This window comes from Dermochelys coriacea, chromosome 1 (genome assembly GCF_009764565.3).
Source record: "Dermochelys coriacea isolate rDerCor1 chromosome 1, rDerCor1.pri.v4, whole genome shotgun sequence".
NCBI lineage: Eukaryota > Metazoa > Chordata > Testudines > Dermochelyidae > Dermochelys > Dermochelys coriacea.
The window spans coordinates 10,514,642-10,538,754 of record NC_050068.2 but is presented as its reverse complement, the minus strand read 5'-3'; the positions used below and the strand labels follow the sequence as shown (position 1 = coordinate 10,538,754).

Genomic DNA, 24,113 nt, shown 5'->3' with positions numbered 1-24,113 from the left:
ATTAAATTAAAGCTGTTTCCTCATCTCTGGCAGGAACCTGGAGGTGGAGGGGCCACATGCCCTGCCTCAGGGCGAGCCGCACTGTGAAGCGCGGCATCTGTGCAGCTCAGAGGGGTGCTGTGTCACGGCAAGCCCAGGTCCTGCTTGGTCCTATCATGGGCATGTTAACTTGCCCGCCATCGGGGAATCTGGCCCCTAGCTTGCCCAGCTGGGAGATTCCAGACTCACACCAGGCAGTACCCGAGCAGCGGACCCAGCTCTGGGGTGGTGCATGAGGCAGCACAGTTGTACACAAGCCCCTTGGGAGCTCAGAGCCAAGAGCTCCTTGCTCACGTCTCCAGGGCAGCTAGTTCCTGCAGAAAGTGCGTTTGTGCTTTCCTGATTATTGGAGCAATTGATTCACTTGATTGGCTTATTCAGAAGTGGAAGAGAGATGTTGCCTTTGTTTTGTTCAAGGCTCAGTCACCATGGCTTGTGTGTGCGCTACCAAACCCTGCTGGGTGGAAACAAATACTGCACTGTGTGTCATAAGCCCTATATTGCTCACTGCTCCAGGAGATTGTCAGCTCAAGCAGGAAGGACACACCCCCATAATTTAACTAGCCAAGCAAGCAATGCATCACGAACTCTACCCAGGCTCTCATCAAATACCCCAAAGCAGAACCCAGGTCTCCCCCTGTCCCCCAGCAGCTCAGATCACACTGTACCCTGGTGTTGAACGGACCTGAGCAGTATTTGTCTCCCGGTGACAGCGAGAGGCAGCGCTCCCCAGGTCCTGGTGAAGTCGCTGTGTAAGCTCGGCGCTGCTGTAGGTTCACTCCTCTCCCACAATGGTGTCCCTGGGTGCCCTCCTCCATGTTCACCCTGCATCTCCTTTTGTCTTTGCCCCTCAGCACCTGGAGTGACTCACGTGATTGTCCGCGAGGACCCCTACCGCGTGTCGGGAGACCAGATGGCTTTGGGCCTGCTGGCCGGCGCTGCCACTGGGGCCGCCCTGGGATCCTTCATGTGGATGCCGTGCTGGTTCTAAGAACTCGCTCACCCGCGGGACGCCTCTGCACCAAGCGCTTGACCAAAAAGTTTGGGTTCCCTCCAGGAGGCCTGTGGGGCGATCCCCCATAATGTAGATCGTTGTAAGGTTCCCCTCCCATCCCCAACAAGTCTGCACTTTGCTTGGCGTGCCTGACTAGGCGCACTGGCGGCATAAATTTTCCTTTGCCTCCTACCCCAGCAGTTGTTACGTTTTCTGATCACTCAACACAATCCAGATGCCTCTGGCCCACACTGACCTAGGCTCTGCACCTGCCCAACAGACCTTGGCCAGGGCCAAGCAGAGAGTGCTGCAGAGACCTCCGGTACCTCCCAGCGTCTCCTTCTGCTCCAGAATGACAGCTTCTGCTCCTGGCCCTCCTCCTCTGAAGAGAGGGACAGAGGAGGTGAGCACGGAGTCAGATCCTTAGCTGGTGTAGGGTGATTTAACTCCACTGATGTCAGTAGGGTGATGCTACGGTGAGAATCCTGTCTCAATTGGCCCATGGGTTTCAGATTCCTGTAGCGTACAGGCCAGTGCTGTGTAAGTTGCAGATGTTTTATACATTGCGTTTACAAGAAATCCTCCTTGGACTAAATAGGCAGTAAAAAGAAACAGCCCCTTTCTTATGTAGCAGCCCCCCTCAGGCGTGTAACATATATAGAACATGACTGACTAGCTGTGTAAAGGAAACACAGAGGTCATCCCACGGGGGGGGTCAGGGTATTTTAGTTTAGACGTGATTCTATATGGTCCAGTGCACAGTGAAGTGCAATAGGCAAAGTCTACAGCGTATTTCACGCCACAAAATGTACTTGGACATGAGCCACGCGAATCCTTCTGTGTCATATTTACACCAGTGCATGTTGACACTTACCCAGAGTCTGTTACACTCCACTCACCTATTAAAAGATCTGACTCACTCGCTACGTGTATGACGCCCTCTGTCCTTCCCCCACGGTGCTTTGTGCTGGGGCTGGCCTGTCGGTTAGCGCCCAGTCCCTTCTGCCCCCTGGTCTATCCCTCAGCCCCATCTTGGTCTCTGAGCTGCCGGGGCTGAGAATACCACCCCCAGGCGGCAAGACAAGGGAGGTCTTTGTGGCAACCCTCCAGTGGACCCCCAAAGCGCTAGGCCATGAAGAGGATTGTTGCCCCCAGGTCACTACCAGCAGGGGGATTCGGGAGGAGCGTGACGGTCAGCCCTTTTATGGGCTCATGGCCAATGCTCAGGCCATGGCAGGGCCCCATGCTGCTCAACTCTTACTCCCCCTTCGAGGTGGCAGGGGTGAGTGAATAAGACTTGGCAGGCACAAGCCGTGCCCCTCCCATTAGCCCAGTTCCGTCCACTTCTAGATGGTTTCTGCTTTTCACTACAGCCTGCACTGGGGGTGCCTGACTATACAGCCAATTCCACACTTGGCTGTTTGAGCCCCAGACTGCCCACCTGCTAGGAGCAAAGTCCCTGGTTTGACCCCAGGACAAGAAGAGGGAAAGCACCTGCAGAATATATTGGCCCAGGCTGGGATGAATGGGAGGAAAAAATTATACCTATTTTATGGTGCAAGGGTGGATGGCAGATTGCCCATTCTCTGCTCACCCTTAGGAGTGAGGTACACGCAAGGGTGGAGGGCAGTATGCCCAATCTGTGCCCAGTGGCAGAACTTGGTACATGCAAGGGTGGGGGGGCAGTATGTCCATTCTGCAGCCATGGGCAGGAGTGGGTATGCACAAGGGGGGGCAGTATGCCCATTCTGTGCCCACCTGTATTTCAAGAGGCAGGCAGATACCATGCAAATTGCTGAGGGAAAGCAGGCTGTTTTCCCATCTCTCCTACCGGATCTATGGGTGGCAAGAGGCAGTTTTTACACCCCACAGGGTTTCTAGGAACCCAGTGCAATCCAGTTAAGCAGGCATTAACCGTAGCCATTTCCGCTGCACTGTCTGGTACTGTGTTGTAACCCCTGATGTTCACTGATACTGGCACGTCCAGAACCACGCAGGGGGGTCTGTGAAGCATTCTGTGATGCCACTGTACGTCTGAAGCGCTGCAGAAATGAAGCACGACCCGCTAGTAACAGTGACGCCTGCAAACGCACCTCGCCACTGTGTGGTTGGTGGCTTCAGCAGGGCTGATGCGTCTGGCCTGTGGCATTTCCCAGAGGGGGGGTTGTTTTATGAGTGTGGGGCTAAACCCCCATTGGGATTCTATGTTAAAGAGCCCCTCTAAGGATATCAGGGATAACAGTGGAGACAGACCATGGGCCAGATTCTGACCTTGTTTGCCCCATTGTCAGACAGCAGCAGCTCCATTGACTTCAAAGGAGTGACCTGGGTTTACCCTAGTGAAAGCTAAAGCATAACATGACTTTTATCTGTGCAGTGGAAAGTGCCGGCCAGTGGCTCAGCACCCTTCTCATTCAGTTGCTGTGTGGGCTTTTCCCCAAAGATGACTGACAGAATTGTTTACAATTCAACAAGTGATTTCCTTATGTGCATTAGGTAAGAGTGCACCCATAGACAGGGCTAAGGGGATGAGCAATCAGCCTTAGCCACACTGTGTCCATTTCAGAGCCTGTGAGGTATTTACTGTGCTGTTAAAGGGACACAGAAAACATAAAACGTACTTAAAGACAGATCTTGTGTCTGTTTCTAATAGCTTAGATCAGTGGCAGCCAGAGGTACACGTACCCATAGGGGTATACAGAGATCTTCCAGGGGTACATCAACTCATCTAGTCACTTGCCTAATTTTACAACAGGCTACATAAAAAGCACTAGCGAAGTCTGTACAAATTAAAATTTCATACAGACAAAATGCAAAAGTCAGCAATTGTTCAGTAACAGTGTGGCTGTGACACATGTATTTTTATGTCTGATTTTGTAAGCTAGTAATTTTTAAGTAACGTGAAATTTGGGGTCAGCAAGACAAATCTGACTCCTGAAAGGGGTACCGTAGTCTGGAAAGGTTGAAAGCCACTGGTTTAAGATGATTTAAACTGCAAGGCTGTTAAGCCCCAATCCTGCTTTCGTCAGCAATGCTGATCTCCATCAGCTGACTCAGACTTGCGGAGATGTAAAATTGCAGTGTAGACATTCAGCCTCGGGCAGGATCCTGGGCTCTGAGATGCCATGCAAGATGGGAGGATGTTTGCCCAATCTGGGCAGTAAAGCTGGACTGGTCAGTTTCACATGCTGTTTCTGGTCACTTTCCCTTTCTGGTTGTCTTGCACTAGCACAAAGCTGCAGTGCTGGGGTGCAAATGCTGCAGGGGACGGTTTCCATAAATAGGAGAAAACAATTTGGTCACATATAAAAAAAAAAAACCTGAAAATTTTCCTGCTCATTCAGTTTTGTAACAAGCCCATTCAGATCCAATTGACGGCTTCAATTCTAGCTTGACCTGCGCAATGGGGGCTAAGAGGGCAAGGGCACAGATTTTCCACTCTCCTCCCTTGCAGGATGCCAGCAGTATGTGGCCAGGGGCACCCCTTGAGTTCAGAGGGTGGGGAATGGCTAGTGCTCCCGGTGTTGCTCCATGGCCTCAAGGGGGTGTGGCCAACTGGGTTGCGGGCGTGGCAGCACCTGCAATCACTGGGTGGAAAGAGCAAAGTGCTATCCTGCCTATATCTACCCTGTGCAGGAATAATGCCCCAGAGCATCGCTGCTTGGCTGGGCTGCTGGGGCTGCCTACTTGGTTTGGTCCTAAAAGGCGTTGACAGCGACCCTGTTAAGTGTATTTGCTTCTGTGGATACTGGAGATGCGGTAGGAATAGGGGGGAACCCTAACAACAGTCATGGGGGCTGACTGAGAACAGAAGAGGGGGTTTTGCTTTCTGTCTCCTGCGTTTGTTTGATGTAGCCACCAGCCATCCCCTCCAGGTGTATTCTGACCTGGTTTGGTTCACATTGGTACAGTAGCTGTCCTTAACAGGCGGTCTTAGTGTTTTAATGCTAATATGTCAGTTTCCTTGCCACTTTTGCTTTCTCTTTTTGTGTGCCGAGGAGCAGAATTTTGTTGCATCACTGTTGCTATAAATCCACTAATGTATATTTTGAAAATAAAGGCTATTTAAAACTAATAAAGGTGGTTCTTCACTATTCCGTGTATAATCTATTGCTTTCTTTCCCATATTTAGTGTCTAAGGGATGATAGCATTATGATGAGTTACTAGCTGGTATCATTACAGAAAGTCTTACATCTTCTGTTTGACTGAGCATATATGTGACTAGATCTTGGAAGAATGCTTATTACTAGCAGTGGTGCAGTTCAGAGCTGAGTCTATGGTCAATAAAGCTGAACTCTCTCAGACTGAAATAATTTCTTAACCTGTAGGCAGAAACTCAGCTATGCTCATGTAAGCAAATCAAAAATACTACATGGCTTCAGAAGCCCCATAAAGAGCAGGGCACTGGAATCTGCTATAGTCAAGCTGCCCAGGATGAAACTGGGGAAGTATGCACCCCACGGGGGAGTGGAAGGAATTGAAGCTTGCAGAACTCCTTTAGGAAAACGCTGCTCTTTGCTAACCTGGCTTGGAGAGAGAGGGAGAGGCATTTATAATACTTGCTATGAATGGGCCAAAGCCCTGCCTCATCCTCAACAGAGCACACAGTCCCCAAAATAGCATCCATGCTCATCCCCCACCTGCTTCATTGGTAACTCAAGACCAGTGAGCTTCAGCATAGGCTCCCTCCCTGAGCTTGCCTGCCTTGAAGGTTTCATCCAGGACCTGGCCAGGTCTAGCTCCCGCTCTCTAGAGAGCCCCTCCCACGTCCATGAAATGCTGGGGGAGTTAAACTCCATGTCAGTAGAAAGCCAGTAACTTGTGGCAGGGCCGTTCAGCGGAAGAGCTGGTGCCGTTCAGATGGCTAAATCATCTGAAGAGATGAGGACATCTCAGCAAGGGGGTCTCAACTTGGAGGTTGTGAACAGATGTTGGGGGTCATGGCCCCCCCCCGCCCTCTCCATATTGCTGGGGGGTGGCAGGGTGTCCAGTCCAGTTGAGAACTACACTTGATCTTACAATAGGTTGGAGGAAGGCTTAGTGTTACTGCCTTCACCCCCCCCCACAATGCAGAAAGCATTTGAGAGCCTAGTAGGACTTAGGCACATGCTGAAGTGCTGTCCTGCATAAGGATGCTTGTCTGATTCAGGGCCATAGTTTGTCTGACAACAGTTCTGTAAATGCAGCTGCTGCCCATAGGAAATACCCACACAAGGTAAACTGAGGCACAGAGCGCTCAAGAGAGTCATCCAAGGTCACACAATAAGCCAGCAGGCAGATGGGGTAGACCCTGGGCGTGCTGACACCCGGCCCCACCTGCTCTCCCTCACATAATTACATCCTCAAGTATCAACCCAGCTGCGTCTCTCTCCACTCACCCTCCCATACCCATCTTCATACATGGTTGGACAGGTGAAAGGCTTGGAGCTACTGGCTCAGCTTCCTCCTTGGGTGCCATTCCACTGGCTCCCCGGCATAGCTCTGCCCCGTCACTTCAGCTGATGTATAGGAAATTGACAGGCTGGTTTATTTGTTTCGATGGGGGCAGAAAGCAGAATGGGAACAGGCAGAGCAGACCCTGGGGAGGGAGGCTGAAGATCTTCTTGGCCTGCCTGTGATGAAAGCGCTGCTCACTGCAGCGAGAGACCATGCGAATCAAAGGCTCAGAGACCAGTGTTCCAACTGCTCTTAGGGTTTAAGTGTTCGGCCAGCCGAAGCTGATAGCTGCCAAACGTCAGCACAGTCAGAAGCTGCCACCTGCGTGTAATGTTAATAGCCTGTTTCTCAGCAGAGAGGAGGAGCTAGGATGGCTCTGCAGAGCCCAGAGTGGGCTGGTTCCTGCTGCTTTGCCATGCCACTCACTACCAACGCATGAATCCTGGAAGTGTGAGCAAGCTCTGAATGGAAGGTGAGCAGAACCCTGGGGCCTGGTTTTAGATTAGAAATCTCTGCTAAGAGCTGGTCCGGTGCTAAGCACCTCTGCTGCAACAGGATGGCAATCGCTTTCCCAGACTTTGATCAGAGGGGGGCCACCTTTTGCAATTCAGGCATGAGAGAGATCAGGGCAAGCTTAGTTTAATACTTAGCTTAGCTCTTACATATAGCACTTTTCATCTGGCGGTCTCAGAGCGCTGTACAAAGGAAGGTCAGCATCATTGTCCCTATTTTACAGATGGGGAAAGAGAGGCACAGAGGAATGACATGTTCAAGGGCCATGAGAAACTAGGTCACTAAGGCATTGTCTAGGCTGGGTATTTGCCCTGATGTCACCCATCAATGCAGCTGTATCAGTGCTAATCCCCACCACAGACAGCTAAGCTATCACACTGATGGCTCTCCCCTACTGGGAACTGGGATAAGGTGTCTCATTGCAAATTGCCATGGAGGTTTGCATTGCCGCTAAGCAGAGGGATGAATCCAGGCAGGTACCATCTTAGTCCAGCTCTCGGATCATCATGATTCTTTACGATTACAGTCAGTCGGGGATACCCATGCGAGGTGCTGAACAGAGACCTGGGCCATGCCATTGGGAGCCTACACTGAGCAACAGAGCACTGAGTGCTGCAAGGCAAAAGACACAGAAGCAAAGTCTTATTGAGGCCTCAGGCTGGTGAGGGGCATGTGCCTTGTTACCTCCACTACAATTGAAAAATAATAAAAAATAAAAACTATGTTGATTTCCTAGTCAAGGTACATTAGGCTGAGTGACCAAGCGATGTCACGTCCTACTGTTTCCAATTGGCTCCCATCTAGTTTTTCCCCACCCTGAACTCCCTCACTTTACGATAAGAAAGGTAGGAAATCTCAGGCTGGATAGAACCCTCTCCTTTATTCAGATTTGAAGACCCTTTATGCTAGATAGACCAGATGTCCCATTTTTAAAGGGAGAGTCCAGTTTTTGGGACTTTTTCTTGTATAGGTGCCTATTACCCCCCACCCCCATCACATTTTCCCAAAGTTGCTATCTGGTCACCTAAGCCTTATGCAAGCTGTTCTTTAAAGTACACAGCTCAGCCAGCTTGGTCTACTAAAGAGTCGCTCTAACTACCAACAATGCCCAGAATGAGCCTTGCTGTGTCTCTGGAGTGTCAGCAAATCTGTGCTACTCAGAGGATATTTGACAGCCTGCGGGGTCTTTACAGAAAATACCTTGCCAGCTGCCTTCTATTCATTATGGGAAGGGAGATTTAACAGCCGCACCTCCACTGATCACAACCTGCACATCATGATGAGAGTGGAACACTGGGCAAAGTAGATTCTTTCCACTAAAAATAGCCATACTACAAGCTCTTGAATTCACAGGGTCAGTCATTGAGCTGGAGATAAGTTAGAAAGAGGTATAAACAAACACCCACTTGGAGAAAAAACAGGGGAAACAAGGGAGGACCCCCATCAACCAGAAGGCATGGGATGTATCGTCCTTGGGATGCGAGTTCCACGAACACCACTTCCAGGAGAAGGAGACGGGTGGTGGTGGTTGGGGACTCCCTCCTAAGGGTATGGACTCATCTATCTGCCGTCCAGACGGGAAACTCGAGAAGGGTGCTGCTTGCCTGGAGCTAGAATTCAGGATGTGACGGAGTGCCTGCCCGAGACTGATCAAGCCCTCTGACCGCTACCCCTTCCTACTTCTCCACATGGGCACCTATGATACTGCCAAGAATGACCTTGAGTGGGTCACTGCAGACTACGTGGCTCTGGGAAAAGGATAAAGGGAATTTGAAGCGCAAGTTGTGTTCTCATCCATCCTCCCTGTTGAAGGAAAAGGCTCAGATAGGGACCATCAAACAAGTGGAGGTAAATGCATGGTTATGCAGGTGGTGTCAGAGAGAGGGCTTTGGATTCTTCGACCAGGGGATGTTGTTCCAGGAAGAAGCATTGCTAGGAAGAGATGGAATCCACCTAACGAAGAAAGGGAAGAGCATCTTCACAGGCAGGCTTGCTAACCTAGTGAGGAGGGCTTTAAACAAGGTTCGCTGGGGGTCAGTGACCTAAGACCTGAGGTAAGTGGGGATACCGGGACGAAACACGAGGAGAGTGCAACAGGGAAAGCCTCCTGAGTCATACTGAGGAAGTAGGGCAATCGGCTAGTTTTCTTAGGTGCCTGTACACAAACGCAAGAAGCCTGGGAAACAAGCAGGAAGCATTGGAAGTCCTGGCACAGCCAAGGAACTATGATGTGATTGGAACAACAGAGACTTGGTGAGGTAACTCACATGACTGGAGCACTCGTCATGGATGGGTATAAACTGTTCAGGAAGGACAGGTGGGAGAGAAAAGGTGGAGGAGTTGCACTGTATGTAAAGGAGCAGTATGATTGCTCAGAGCTCCAGTATGAAATGAGAAAAGCCTGTTGAGAGTCTTTGGGTTAAGTTTAGAGGCGAGAGCAACAAGGGTGATGTCGTGGTGGGCGTCTACTACAGACCACCTGACCAGGAGGATGAGGTAGATGAGGCCTTTCTTAGGACAACTAACAGAAGTTTCCAGATCACAGGCCCTGGTCCTCATGGGGACTTCAATCACCCTGACATCTGCTGGGAGAGCAATACAGCAACGCACAGACAATCAGTTTTGTTTTTGGAGAGTGCTGGGGACAACTTCCTGGTGCAAGTTCTGGAGGAACCAACTAGGGGCAGAGCTCTTCTTGACCTGCTGCTCATAAACTGGGAAGGAATTAGTAGGGGAAGCAAAGTGGATGGGAACCTGGGAGGCAGTGACCATGAGATTGTCGAGTTCAGGATCCTGTCAGAAGGAAGAAAGGAGAGCAGCAGAATACGGACCCTGGACTCAGAAAAGCAGACTATGACTCCCTCAGGGAACTGATGGACAGGATCCCCTTGGAGAATAACATGAGGGGGAAAGGAGGCAAGGAGAGCTGGCTGTATTTTAAAGAAGCCTTATTGCGGGCACAAGAACAAACAATCCTGGTATGCAGAAAGAATAGCAAATATGGCAAGTGACTAGCCTGGTTTAAGAGTGAAATCTTCAGTGTGCTTAAACTTAAAAAGGAAGCTTACAAGAAGTGGAAACTTGGACAGATGACTAGGGAGGAGTATAAAAATATTGCTCAAGCATGCAGGGGTGTAATCAGGAAGCCCAAAGCACAATTGGAGTTGCAGCTAGCAAGGGATGTAAAGGGTAACAAGAAGGGTTTCTACAGGTATTTTAGCAACAAGAAGGTCAAGGAAAGTATGGGACGCTTACTGAATGGGGGAGGAAACCTAGTGACAGATGATGTGGAAAAAGCTGAAGTACTCAATGCTTTTTGAGTCAGTCTTCACAGACAAAATCATCTCCCAGACTGCTGCACTGGGCAGCACAGCTTGGGGAGGAAGTGAGCAGCCCTCAGTGGTGAAAGAACAGGTAAGGACTATTTAGAAAAGCCAGACATGCACACGTCCATGGGGCCAGATGCAATTCATCTGAGGGTGCTGAGGTAGTTGGCTGATGTGATTGCAGAGCCATTGGCCATTATCTATGAAAAGTCATGGTGATCGGGGGAGGTCCTGGACGATTGGAGAAAGGCTAATGTAGTGCCCATCTTTAGAAAGGGAAGAAGGAGAATCCAGGGAACTACAGACTGGTCAGCCTCACCTCAGTCCCTGAGAAAATCATGGAGCAGGTCCTCAAGGAATCCATTTTGAAGCACTTGGAGGAGAGGCAGGTGATCAGGAACAGTCAGCATAGATTCACCAAGGGCAATTCATGCCTGACCAACCTGATTGCCTTCTATGATGAGATAACTGGCTCTGTGGATATGAGGAAAGTGGTGGATGTGATATATCTTGACTTTAGCAAAGCTTTTGATATGGTCTCCTACAATATTCTTGCCAGCAATTTAAAGCAGTATGGACTGGATGAATGGACTACAAGACGGATAAAAAACTGGCTAGATCGTTGGGCTCAACTGGCAGTGATCAACGGGTCAATATCTAGTTGGCAGCTGGTGTCAAGTGGAGTGCCCCAGAGGTCGGTCCTCGGGCCTGTTTTGTTCAACATTTTCATTAATGATCTGGATGATGGGATGAATTGCAAGTTTTCAGACGACACTAAGCTGGGGGGAGAGGTAGATAAGCTGGAGGGTAGGGATAGGGTCCAGAGTGACCCAGACAAATTGGAGGGTTGGGCCAAAAAAAATCTGATGAGGTTCAATAAGGACAAGTGCAGAGTCCTGAATTTAGGGCAGAAGAATCACATGCACCGCTACAGACAGGGGACCGACAGGCTAAGCAGCAGTTCTGTGGAAAAGGACCTGGGGATTACAGTGGATGAGAAGCTGCATATGACAGTCAACAGTGTGTCCTTGTTGCCAAGAAGGTTAACAGCATATTGGGTTGCATTAGTAGGAGCATTGCCAGCAGATCGAGGGAAGTGATTATTCCCCTCTATTCTGCACTGGTGAGGCCACATCTGGAGCATTGTGCCCAGTTTTGGGCCCCCCCACTACAGAAAGGATGTGAACAAATTGGAGAGAGTCCAGCGGAGGTCAATGAAAATGATTGGGGGTTGGGGCACATGACTTACAAGGAGAGGCCGAGGGAACTGGGGTTCTTTAGTCTGCAGAAGAAAAGAATGAAGGGGGATTTGATAGCAGCCTTCAACTACCTGAAGAGGGGTTCCAAAGAGGATGGAGCTCAGCTGTTCTCAGTGGTGGCAGATGACAGAACAAGAAGCAATGATCTCAAGTTGCAGTGGGAGAGGTTTAGGTTGGATATTAGGAAAAACTATTTCACTAGGAGGGTGGCAAAGCACTGGAATGGTTACCTAGGGAGGTGGTGAAAGGCGCTGCGGAAAAAATAGAAACTCAAACTACATTGTTTAAACACTCCCAAGGGTGGTCTCACCTCCCTTGCACCCTCCCTTATGTAGTTGTAATTTTGGCTCCTTGGGTTTCCAAACAGGCCCTCAAAAAGTGATGGGAAAGCCCTGCTCTCAGGAACTCTGATAAAAGAAAAGGAGTACTTGTGGCACCTTAGAGACTAACAAATTTATTAGAGCATAAGCTTTCGTGAGCTACAGCTCACTTCATCGGATGCATTTGGTGGAAAAAACAGAGGAGAGATTTATATACACACACACAGAGAACATGAACTCTGATGTAACTCCATAGAATCATAGGGTTGGAAGGGACCTCAGGAGGTCATCTAGTCCAACCCCCAGCTCAAAGCAGGACCAATCCCCAATTTCTTCCCCAGGTCCCTAAATGGCCCCCTCAAGGATTGAACTCTCAACCCTGGGTTTAAGGAGGCCAACGCTCAAACCACTGAGCTATCCTTAGAGGTTAGTACACTCTAACTTGCCATGCAGTGACCTTACAAAAATCACCCCAAGAAGCCGAGTCTCACATTGCCCTCAGGGCACCTCTTCAGGTGTGTGTGGGGGGGGGGAAAGATGTCAGATACCACAGCTCTTGAATCCTGGTTCACAGGACTTTTAGATGTTAGTACACTCTCATTTGCCCCGTTGATTTCTTATTCTGGATTTACACTCGGACAGCTAGTGACCCGATTCCTCCTCACTGGACATACAGCAGGGGTTACTGGCCAGCCTGGGTTTAATCCACATCCCGCTTCCCACCGCTAAGTGCTGTGACTGAGCATCCCAAGGAGACCCCACACAGTCTGAGTAACAACATCTCCCCAGCCTGGAATACTCTTCTGTACAGAACCAATGTCAGATTCACCAGTTCACACCAACGCCCTGTCCTTGGCTTTCAGCAGTAGGAACCCTGCCCCTGAATATGAGCAAATGACCCAGTTTCCATCACATCTGTTTTCCTTGTGATTAATTCATTCCTTCTGCTCCATGTAGCTTGGCAGAAAATCTTTTCAATTCATTGCAGCCGCTGCTAAGTGTTAATTAATTGGTGGTCTTCCCTAGAGCAAAATGGTGCCAGCCCAGCTCCTCCAGCCCTTCAGCTCTGCTTCAAGGTGCATCTGAGCCAAGGTGAGTGATCTAAGCAGCTGGGTAATGGGACAACTTGCTGAAATGATGGGCCTTACTGTGCTCTCGGGTGTAACAGGGGAGAAAACAGTGTCAGGAAAGAATCAGCCCACATTAATCTGGGACCAAATGCTGCTCCAAGTTATACCAATGTCTCCACTGATCCAGTGGAGTTACTTCAGATGTACACCAGCATCACACAACAGAAGTTGGCCCCGCATCCAACTGCCTGAGCAAAACACACGGAGCCTCCCCTCTGAATTTTGAGCTGTCTGAATTTATCATCATCCTTTTTTAGCATGTTCATCTGAGCGTCTCCGAGCACTTTCAAGACATGAATGAATTAAACCTCACAACCACCCTATGAGGTGAGAGGTATTATTAGCTGTAATTCCATCTGGGAAACTGAGCCACAGAGCAGGTTAGGCCCCAATTTTCACATCAGCCACTGATTTTGGATTCCTTAATTTCTGGGCTGCCCAACCTGAGACACCTGGGGCCTGATTCCAGAGGCACCGAGCACCCACAGCTTTCAGTTGGAATTGGGGTGGTTGGCTTCAGGGCCGGATTAAGGCAGGGGCTTTATGGGCTGCAGCCCAGGGCCCCGGCTCTAGGGGGGCCCCACAAAAATAAATCACAGGCAGCGATCTCCAACTCCAGGCTGCTAAAAGTCCAGTGGCGCAGCAGGGCTCTGCCTGCCATAGCCCCAGGCTGCTCCTGGATGCGGCTGGCTGCTGGTACGTCTCTGCGGCCCCTGGCGGGGGGCGGGAGGGGAGAGGTATCTCTGCACACTGCTCTCACCCCGAGCACCGTCCCTGGCGACGCTTGTGGGTGCGGGCTGCACACGAAGGCACGCTGTCTCCCTCCCCACAGAGACGTGCCAGCCACCAGCCAATTCCGGGAACAGGGTAGGGCTATGGCAGGCAGCCTACCTGAGCCCAGCTGTGCCACCAGCCAGGAGCCGCCTCTGGTAAGCGCCTCCCGGCCATAGTCTCCACCTCGCACCCGTGCCCGAGCTGAGAATCCCCTCCTGCACCCAAACCCCCTCCTAGAGCCTGCACCCCAACACTCTGCCCCAGCCTGGAGCCCCCTCCTGCACCAAACTCCCTCCAAGGAAAAAGACTTGTATACAGGGGCCCCAAAAATCTAATAGCCCCAGGTCCACAGGAGAGTTAATCCGGCCCTGGCCAGCACCTCTGAAAATTGGGCCCAAATGTCTCACATTGGGCAAGAGATGCCCAAAGATCAGTGGCCCCTTGTGAAAGCATTGGCCCAAGGGACTTGCCCAAGGTCACAGAGTTACATTTTATTGATTTTTCCCCCTCCAAAAGAAGGGAGGAATGAAGAAGTAAAGCAATGGGAAGGGAAGAAAAGGAAAGGGGAACAGGGAGGGAAAGGAGAGGACTAGCTCAGTTTCCATCTGCTAGGAATTAATCAAAGATTTCTAAAAAAGTCAGACTCAGTCTTCTCTGAAATGTCACCGGCTCATTCAGTGCCAAGTCGCTGTGCTTAGTTTCTATCCCTGGAGGCCGCCTGCTTTTCCAGCTGCAGCCCTAGTTGTTTGGCTACAAGGACTTCTCTAGAGAACCGAGCTTTCCATGAGTTGGAGAGTTTCCACCGTGATGGGATAGAGCTAGGGCCCTACCAAATTCACGGCCATGAAAAACACATTGTGGACTGTGAACTCTGATCTCCCCCCGTGAAATCTGCTCTTTTGTGTGCTTTTATCCTACACTATACAGATTTCACAGGGGGAGACTAGAGTTTCTCAAATTGGAGGTCCTGACCCAAAAGGGAGTCACAAGGTTATTTTAGGGGGATTGTGGTATTGCCACCCTTAACTTCTGCACTGCTGCCTTCAGAGCTGGGTGGCCGGAGAGTGGCAGCTGCTGACTGAGGATCCAGCTCTGCAGTCACCAGCAGAGAAGTAAAGGTGGCAATACCATGCCATGCCATCCTTGGCTTGGCCGGCAGAGCTGTGCGGGCAGGAGGCAGGGTGGCTCACAATGTGCTTGGCTCAAACACAATGTCATCAGCCTCTCAAGTGCTAAATTCACTTACAGGCCGATCACTAATAACAATGGAACCAACCTCGAATAGCCTGGCAGAGCAACCCAGGGCCCCAAACAGATGGGGCAAGCTCCAAAATGGGACCCTTCCCAGAGTCTCCAGATGGATGGGTCAGGTGCAAAGCAGCTCTGATCGCAAACCATGAGGAGCTTCAGGAGCTCTGCCCGAAGCCTGAACTGCGGCCAATCATCGAGGATGCAGGATTTGCTCCTCTGCCTCGCAGAATGGCTAATGCACCCTGCTCAGCTGTTGCCAGGGGGACAAAGTCTGCAACAGGTTGAGGGGTCTTGTCTCAAATCCCCCTCGCAAAGCACGGAACACAGAGACGCCACTTGAACAAACAGATCTAAACTCTTCCCCCAAAGATCTATATTTAATTAGGCAGCAGCTGGGCAGTTTAGCCTTGTCCTTTATTTACATGCAGAACGGGCGGGGTTTTCTCCAGTGTCTGTGACAGTGGGACTGAGATCTATACGCCCCGTGACAGCGAGCGTGGTGCTCTGGGAGGCTGCGAGCTCCCACAGCCATGCATCCCAAAACCAGGCGGAGCAAGCAGAAGCTAGGCAAAGGCATCACAGATGAGGGAGCTGATGGCCCCATACTGGAATAAATAAAATAAATAAATAAAAAAATGTGTTAGTCTCTAAGGTGCCACAAGTCCTCCTTTTCTTTTTGCGAATACAGACTAACACGGTTGCTACTCTGAAACCTGTAATAGTGGAATAGTGCTCTCAGTTCTGGGCACCCCAGGACCTGGAGTGTCTCGATGGCCAAGCGTGCGTGGCTGCTGGTTGGTGGCTCAAACCCAGCCAGAGATGGAGTTATATAGACTAATTGGAGGGATGGTGGGGTGTAGGTTAAGCAAAAGGCCAGAGGAACAGAGCCGAGCTCAGGAGATGCCACGCCAGCAGAGCATGTGTGATCCTAGCTTGAACATCTGCACAATCTGCTGTGTGTGGCAACTGGCTCTTCTGAGGATCTCAAGTGAGTGGGAAGGTGGCACTCGGCAGTGCACCAATCTTTCCCTTGCTCCTGAATTGAGCTCATTAGGAAGATTTTTGGCTATGAAGGGTGGGGCAGGAGAACTGCCTACAAACAACGGGAGGGTGGGAACACCCAGGTGGCAGAGGAATTGTTCAGGGTGGAACTCGATGTCTGGCAGTCGGCTGCAGAAGAGTGTCCCCTGGGAAGGTGGGGGGCCATTCCTAGTTGTACTGGAGCCAGCGGGGGCCATTCCTAGGTACACTGGAGACTCTCCTAGTGGGGAGAAGCCTGACTGCAGAGGGGGATGGAGCGGGTAAGCTGCTGGATCTTTTCCATTTCTACCTTCTAGAGACTCTGTGTCAGTCTCAGAGTATCACCAGGGCTGGACTGGACCCTCATGCATGCGCTGGGGGTCGTGCATCAATGCAGAAGCAGGCGATAGTCTGTCTGGGGGTATCATCTCTCTCTTACTCCTGTCCTGGGAATTGTCTGTTTTTTCTGACATTTCAAAGCCTCATGCAGCTGAGAGCAAAGACATGTCTGGGACTTGGAGGCGTTGCCCATGCATGGACTTGTGGGGGTTTGACCGCTTCTCCCACAATTCCCTCTCAAAATCCCCCACTTCAAGGGGGCTGTGCCAGGAGTTGTGGCAGAGGCATTCCGTGGGCAGGCCCATAGCAACAGTGCACCGCTGTTCCCGGACTCACATGGGTGCACTTGTAGGGTTGGTTTGGTGCAGATATATTCTCCTGCATTTTCCTTATCTACCTCCTACATTTTCCAGCCCTCCATAACCTTTCTGTGTTATTATTTCTCTGGCCTCACAACTCCGCTGACTAGTATCAGCTCTGATCTGCCAAGGGAACAAGCTGCATGTTAATGACATTCATTCATGAAACGGGGCCCGTACCCCCTGCCCGACACCTCCCCCAATCTGAGAGCCATTGCCCACACTTGGCCTCTACACCGTTTTTAAGCCAGGGGGACTATTTGTATCTGGGTCATTTTGAGAGTAAGATTTTTATGAGATGCTATATCAACATCAAGACCATCTACGGTATTCCCTCCAGCAGCTAATCTTTTCGCTCTCTCATCACATCATACGTTATTTTCCTCTCAACTCATCTAGCAAAGCAATGAAAAAAGTTAGAATTAGGAATGGTAATTGCAGGATCACCTCTCTCTCTCTTTTTTTAAATCTGTGCCACATTTTCGTTTCTCAAAAGAAAAGGAGGACTTGTGGTATCTTAGAACTGACAAATTTATTTGAGCGTAAACTTTCGTGAGCTACAGCTCAGAATGCATCCGATGAAGTGAGCTGTAGCTCACGAAAGCTTATGTTCAAATAAATTTGTTAGTCTCTAAAGTGCCACAAGTCCTCCTTTTCTTTTTGCGAATACAGACTAACACGGCTGCTACTCTGAAACCTGTCATTTTCATTTCTCTGGTCTCCTGGTACTAATAATACTTACACAGCACTTTTCATCCATAGCTCTCAAAGCACTTTACAAAAGAGAACAGCATCATTAACCCCATTTTGCAAATGGGGAAACTGAAGCACAGAGCAGGGAAGTGTCTTGCCCAAGGTCACCCTGCAGGCCTGTGGTAGAGCCAGGAATAGAACCAAGGTCTTATGAGTCCCACGCTACTGCTTGACCTACTAGGCTGTACCACGCTGGTAAGCATGGACTGCCCCACACCCTGCAGGATTGTTCAGAAATAACTACTGGTAGCACAGGACCTTCCTTTAATACTCTAATCTGCATATTATTCAGACTGGCAGATTTCTGAAGGCTGACAGGTACTCACTTCCCTGCCCTCTAGCCCCAGGAATTTGTGACCATCGTGCAGGGCCAACTGTCCCCCAGACAGACAAATAGCCAACTGTCCAAACTTCTTGGCCTTGCTGCAGACAGCATCTTCTCAGTCGTTTCCGAGACACGCTTCCGGTCAGCCGCTTTCTTTGTTTCTGTGCTGGCTTTGGTCCAAATCCTGCTCAGCTCTTGCCTGGAAATGGTCCAGTGGGCGTAACTGGAGGCAGCTAAAAGCCAGTGGCTACATGGTGCTCTGAGTATCCCACATGCTGCTAAAGGACTCCCCCCACCCGCCCCTTGTAGTCCTGGTGCATTTGATAGCCCGTGTCCTGCCCCAGAGAATTCCCAACAAACTCATCACTACCAGACTGTATCAGAAGCACGCCTGCCAGTACATAAGCACCTATTCTACCACTTTGTGCCCCTCCCCTCCTCCGTCACCGGGAAACCAGCCAAGAAAGTCTTCTGAAAATCCACTCGGGCGTTTTGACCGAGTGGCAGGCAGTGCAGTGAAGGCGGCAGCAGGATGCCTATGCTACGCTCGTCCATTGACGCACCACGACCGTCTCAAACACAAAATGAACTCGCCTCTGTTCGAGGCCAGGAAATTAGCTTTGCTCACAGGCTGAGCCAGCAGAATCAAGGGGCATGGGAAAACGAGGCTCTCTCCAGCTAAAAGACAGGACTGTCAGTGCAGAGAGGGATACTTCAGACAGTCCCTTGGGGGAGGGGGGCGAGTTTACTGTAGCGGCCCACAGGGCTACACAATTATATAGCCAGGGGCACTCATCTGCTTGCTAAGTCAGCATGAGATGCCTCTCCCCGCACTTCACCTGCAATAGACCCACCATTTTATGAATCCCCTGGATTTTTTAGACGCTTTGGCTTAAGAGTGGTTAGTGCCCTTTCGCCTGATCTTACAAAGTCGGCAGATGTCCCCGAACAGCTTGGTAAGATTCCAGGGTCTTGGCCCACAACCTTTTCAGCTTGGCGACCCCCTTCTTTGGAGTCAAACATTTTTTGCCACCCACCCCCAGAAATTTAATATAAAAGAGTAAAAAGTGCATTAGTGCTAACGATGATAAGCCAATGGAATTGATTTGTGTGCATGGCTGGAGAGGATGATAAGGAATCCCTGATCTTTGTCAGGGTGTGCGGGGAGAGGCGGAGCGAGATTTTCTTTGCTTTAGACTGTAATAAAATTGAACGCCTCATGCCCCTTGAGTTGCTTTCCATGACCCCACCCCCGAGCACACAGCCTAGTGGTTGAGAAACACGGGTCTATTGTAGACATAAAATGGGGCCTCGGCTTGTTTTTCCATGACTCCCCACCTTTCAGTTATGGTCACCTGTGGGAGGGGGACACGGCTATGTCTAAGGCTGAGGTTTGCATCGATCTGGCGGGTCAATTTTCTTTGTAGCCCTGATCAGACAGGCCCCCCCACTGCAAACCTGCCCCCAAGCCTGAAGCTGTTCAGAGCAGGGTTTGGCCTATTGCAGGGGTACGATTCAGCTCCACCTCTCACTACAGCGGGTGGATGTTTGCAGCTAGGGCTCTGGTTCAGACCTGGCCCCAGCAGCATCTGACAGCACAACAATCATTGCTATGCGCTCAGAGCCGCAAAGCTCGGCTGGGGTGGGCATTTCCTTTGTTACGCGGCCTGGTGTGTCCGGGTAGCACTGCCCTCTGCTGGGTGGAATCAGAATTGCTCAACTGTGTGTCAAAGGCCCAGAGATCGCCTTAGCTACAGTGACAGGGGGCTGGCGTTCCTTCCCGGCCCTGCGCTCAATAACGCGGTTCTGGGCCATTTTGCCAATCAAGGCTTGTAGGATAATTACTGCAGGGGCCCTTACGCCCCGCCAGCTTGAGCACCCAAGGGGACTTGCTCACATTCTTGCTGCCATTGCATGAGGTCTGTGTCAGGAACTGCCCCAGTAACCCTATTTACCAGGGCACAGTGAAATAAAACAAACAGCCAGAGCCTCGGTCATTGGGCCACTCCAGTCCCTCACTTCCTAGACTATAAGGAGCTGGATTCTGTGGCTGCTGAGCTCTGGCCGGTAGCCTGGCAGCTGCCAGGCTGAGATGAACAGGCCGTCACTTGGAGTTAATTTTAATAATTCAGGGTGCATCCATAGCACCGTCATTAGCTGATCTCATAGCACTTTGCCCACATTCAGCCTTGCCCCACGAGGGAGGTGCATCATGAATGCCGTTTCACGGAGCGGAAATGGAAGCACAGAGGCTAAGTTAACGGTCATGCAGCGGAACGAGGAATGCCGATTCCCAGTCCCCTGTGCTAACCGCTCAACAGCGCTCCTGCCAATTACATTTCACAGGAACCAGCACTTTGCACAGACACTTGTAGGGTTCCCTGGGGATTCATTGTGGAGCCCCCGCACCAGAGGTCTGTGCTGTGAAGGGTGGCCCTGCCCCAGATCCCAGCCCGGCTGAGGATGAGCAGAGAGGAGCACCTGGTCTCTCCACCTCCCCTCCAAGAGCCTTGGCAATAAATCCTGCCCCTCCTGCCCACGGTCCTGAATGAAAGAACAGGATGCCATTGGAGATGGGACTGTGCAGGTTGCTGTAGAGGCCAGGTGCAGCCCCTGGAGGGATGCAGCTGGAGTTCGGGGCTAGATGACAGGGCTAGGAAGCAGCCTGAGTGCATAGTCCCTGTGAGCCTGCACTGCACATCAGCCACTGCCCAAAGGGATCTGGGACTAAGGAGCCGGGCTGAGGAGCCATCGAGGTGGTTTGTGACTGGAGGAGGCAACTGGGATTATACCGCACCCTGTGGAGTGTTTTCTACCATGGCACTGGGGTTCTGTCCATGCTGATCAAGGCGCTGGGCTAGATCTGGGCAGGGGAGAGATACCTGCCTGCCCAAAGGGTGTAAGAGTTTGAAGAAAGGGGAGACCCCCGCACATGCATCTCCCACCACCTCCTGAGATGAAGAGAAAAGTCTCCAACACTGGTGAGTAGCCTATGAATGTAGGCCCATAGCGGCATGAGCAGGGCCTCCAGGCTCTCAGCATCCATAACCACCTAGGATTTCCCCTTTGTAGCTATGCTATACAACACAGCCACTCCTGCATCTGAGCTAACCGAGAATCACCACGAGCCCCCCTAGCAGTACAGGGTTTATGACACACACAGTTGAGAGTTCTGATCCCATCCACTAGAGGGCTTCAGTGGATTGTTGCAATACTGTTTACTATGGAGCTTGGTATGCGTCTCTGATAATATGCTTGTGTGGCAGCTGGCAAAGAAATAAAAAGACCATTTTCAGCTGGCCTGTATCCTTCCATATAAGCCCTTTAAAATGGAGATGTTCTCTTAGCTACGTACATTCTCCTTCCTTATCGTAACAGCTTGGTGCAGCCTTTAAAACAGTCACTGGTTCCTCTTGTGCTGTGGAAAGAAGAAAAGCCCCAGTTGGCTGCTCCAAAGGGAAGACCTCAATTTCAGGTAAATTCACTCTAGAGGAAACAATTAGGGGAAATAATGACACTTCTGCTCCCAGGACACATCCCCAGGAATGAAGGATCATCACAAATCTGCAATCTGCCACTCCAAGGGCTCGACACATTTCTTCCACCTGCCCTCTCTAACAAACACAGAGCAGCATATACGCTAAAAAACCCCAACCCCTACCAAAACATGGCACCCCACCGTATACTTCTCTGTCCTTGGGGAGAGAGTACAAACAACATGACTGATGTTACTCACGTCGCTTTATGCCCTACTGGAAGGTGCTCAGATACTACGATGATAAGGAGAGCAGAAGCACCTATCGAGAACAGAATAATGTGTCTTAGAGAGGGATTAAAAGGAGCTGAGCAGCCTGGTCCTTTTTCTCACCAGAGATGATACGACCAGGTGTAATGGGCAGCACAGAGTAAGGCATGTGAATAAGACTGGGGGAAAGATGGACAGACATGTTACCAAGTCTAGCAATTTGATTGCGAGTCTTGTGCTAGTTGGTGTTTTTCTTAAAGCCCCAGCTCCTGGAGTCATGTGAATACATGAGCATCACGACTTTCACTAGCATAAAAAGGGCATTTCTAGCTCCAACAGCGGCACAGCAGAGCTTGAAAATGTGAACTCTAAATGCCCCAATGCCAGCAGGCAAACAAAAAGAATCCATTATTATTTTTAAACTGGCATGATTCTTTAAGCCAAGCTCATTAATTTTGGGGGCCCGACTCATGATTTTGGGTGGCTCGGTAACAAAGGAAGCCTAGGAGCAGCCGTGGCTGGGCAGCGTGTGGGTGCTAACACACCAAAGCAGATTGCTTCTCAGACAAGCAAATGCATGTGGAACATGCATGGTGGTATTTGCCTCCCCACCTCTTCCCCAATGCCAAAAACGGCTAGAAATACTCTCGCACATTCAGTTAAGAGAGACCCCAGGGCTCCCAGAGCTGCCCTTTACCCACACACAGCAGTCTATCTGGGTGTACAGTCAGTCTGTTTAGCCTGTAAACGCTCTGGGTCAGAGACACTTTCTTTCTCTGTGTTACCATCACCAAGCACCTTTGTGAGGGCTTTAATAATAGCAGCTGCTCAGATGATTGGATACCATATCACAAGAAACGCTTGCTTTGCAGATTTGACCCAGAATTTTCCTGTGATGAAATATTAACTGACTCCGACCAGAAAATGTTCCAGAAAAGAAACTGACAAGAGTTTGTAGATACGCTACACTTGTATCAGTCATGGTATTGCCAACCCTGAGCATTCAAAATTCATGAGTCTGGACCCCCAAAAATCATGATTGGTTTAAAGAAAATAAGTGTGAGGTTTTCTCTTTTTTTTTTTTTTTAAACCTTCTGGATTCTGAGCCTTTAGATTGCACACACTTCACATTTTCATATTTTCTTTTGCAACCACGAGGGCTGGAAATTAGCGTTCAATTAAAAAAAATCAGAGGTTCTTATTTAATCACTTGATTCCAGGATCTGGGGCTTTGAGAAAAATCATCCAAACTTGTGCAACTTGCAGTTAGAGTCATGAGAATTGGCAACGTTGCCATCAGGATGAATTTACTGAGCAGGCCTCATTAATGCCACACAACTCACTTCGCCATTCCTCAGAGGGGAGCTCCACTAGGCTCTTGCAATTCTTTCCACATCTCCACAAATGCCACAGCCTCTCTTGGCTACGCCCTCCCCATTACCAAACAAAACACAGTTTTCCTGTGGGCGGGACAAGGGGTGAAGGAAGGGGTGCTTCCAGCCCTGACAGATTCCTCTCTGAATTCTCATTTATTATTTCTCAGATCTCTGTTGTTTCCTGTCTTAAAGTGCAGAATCTGATTCACTCATTTATATTCTTTTCTGTGCTTCTCTGCTCAGCTACACGTATGATCTCTCTCTCTCTCGTCTTCATGCTGCTCCTCCCTGAACACCTGCAATTATTTCTGCCTTGCTGGAGTGGAAGAGTACTGGAATTTAAAAAAAAAAAAAGACGCTGATGATGTACATCAGTCAAAGAAAATAAAATTAGAGGCAGGGCTCTGGCAGCTGAGCTCTTTTCAAGCTGTGGATCGAGACCAGGCTGGCTGACTAACCATTTCTCTCCATCTTCAGTGCCTTTCTTTCCGGTCAATACTTTGTTGGAGAAAAACAAAGTTCTCACTCTCAGGTTGGGTATCAGATACACTTTATTACCTCAAGCAATTGCACAGAGGGAGAGAGTGCACTAGGACACAGGGTTTCCCCCACCTATGCAGGTCTCTCAAAGATAAACAATTAGAGCAAGTATTTATACCTTTATTACAGACAATAATAAGCAATAACTGCATATTTATAAATATTCCTTCATGATATCTTATTTTTCTTACCATTTCTCTTATAGTCTGCATTCTATTCTTATCTAATACAAGGTCACAACAGCCTCTTTCACAATTGTTTTCCACTCGCTTCACACTACCCCTGCTGCTACAAATCTCGCGTTATTAAAGCTAGAGTTAGCCTGACTCCTGTTCAATACAGAGGCCTGCATCCAAATTCTCTTTATCTACTTCCACACTTTGATCTGGCTTTTCCCCGTTGAACATAGGGGGCTCACCAGCTCTGTGGCTTTTGGCGTTCGTCCCAATTCACCGCCTGCGACCAGACCATTTTTCATTTGGGTTGTAAATTTCATCTCTGATTGACCTGGGTTTACAGTTGCAGGACCAGATCTGACAGTCAAGCTAATGGGTTCATGCTGTACTACCCAGACCTGCTGACTCAGGGCTGCAGCTTGATCTGCATCCAGGTT

General features: G+C 49.9%; 1 protein-coding gene across 5 annotated transcripts in view; it reads left to right on the top strand.

Annotated features, from left to right (window-relative positions):
- The window catches only part of PLEKHB1 (pleckstrin homology domain containing B1), a 54,724-nt gene extending 31,177 nt beyond the window's left edge, over nucleotides 1-23,547 (top strand). For 4 of the 5 annotated variants that reach the window (XM_043504035.1, XM_038422384.2, XM_043504036.1 and 1 more), the window contains exon 7: nucleotides 894-4,319. In XM_043504035.1, the coding sequence (XP_043359970.1) occupies nucleotides 894-1,122 (229 nt within the window). In that variant the 3' untranslated portion in view covers nucleotides 1,123-4,319. Of the gene's footprint in view, nucleotides 1-893; nucleotides 4,320-8,949; nucleotides 8,961-15,998; nucleotides 16,003-23,535 lie in introns of those variants that run through there. The other variant, XM_043504037.1, reaches the window with a different exon arrangement.
- The last annotated feature ends 566 nt before the right edge of the window (nucleotides 23,548-24,113 follow it).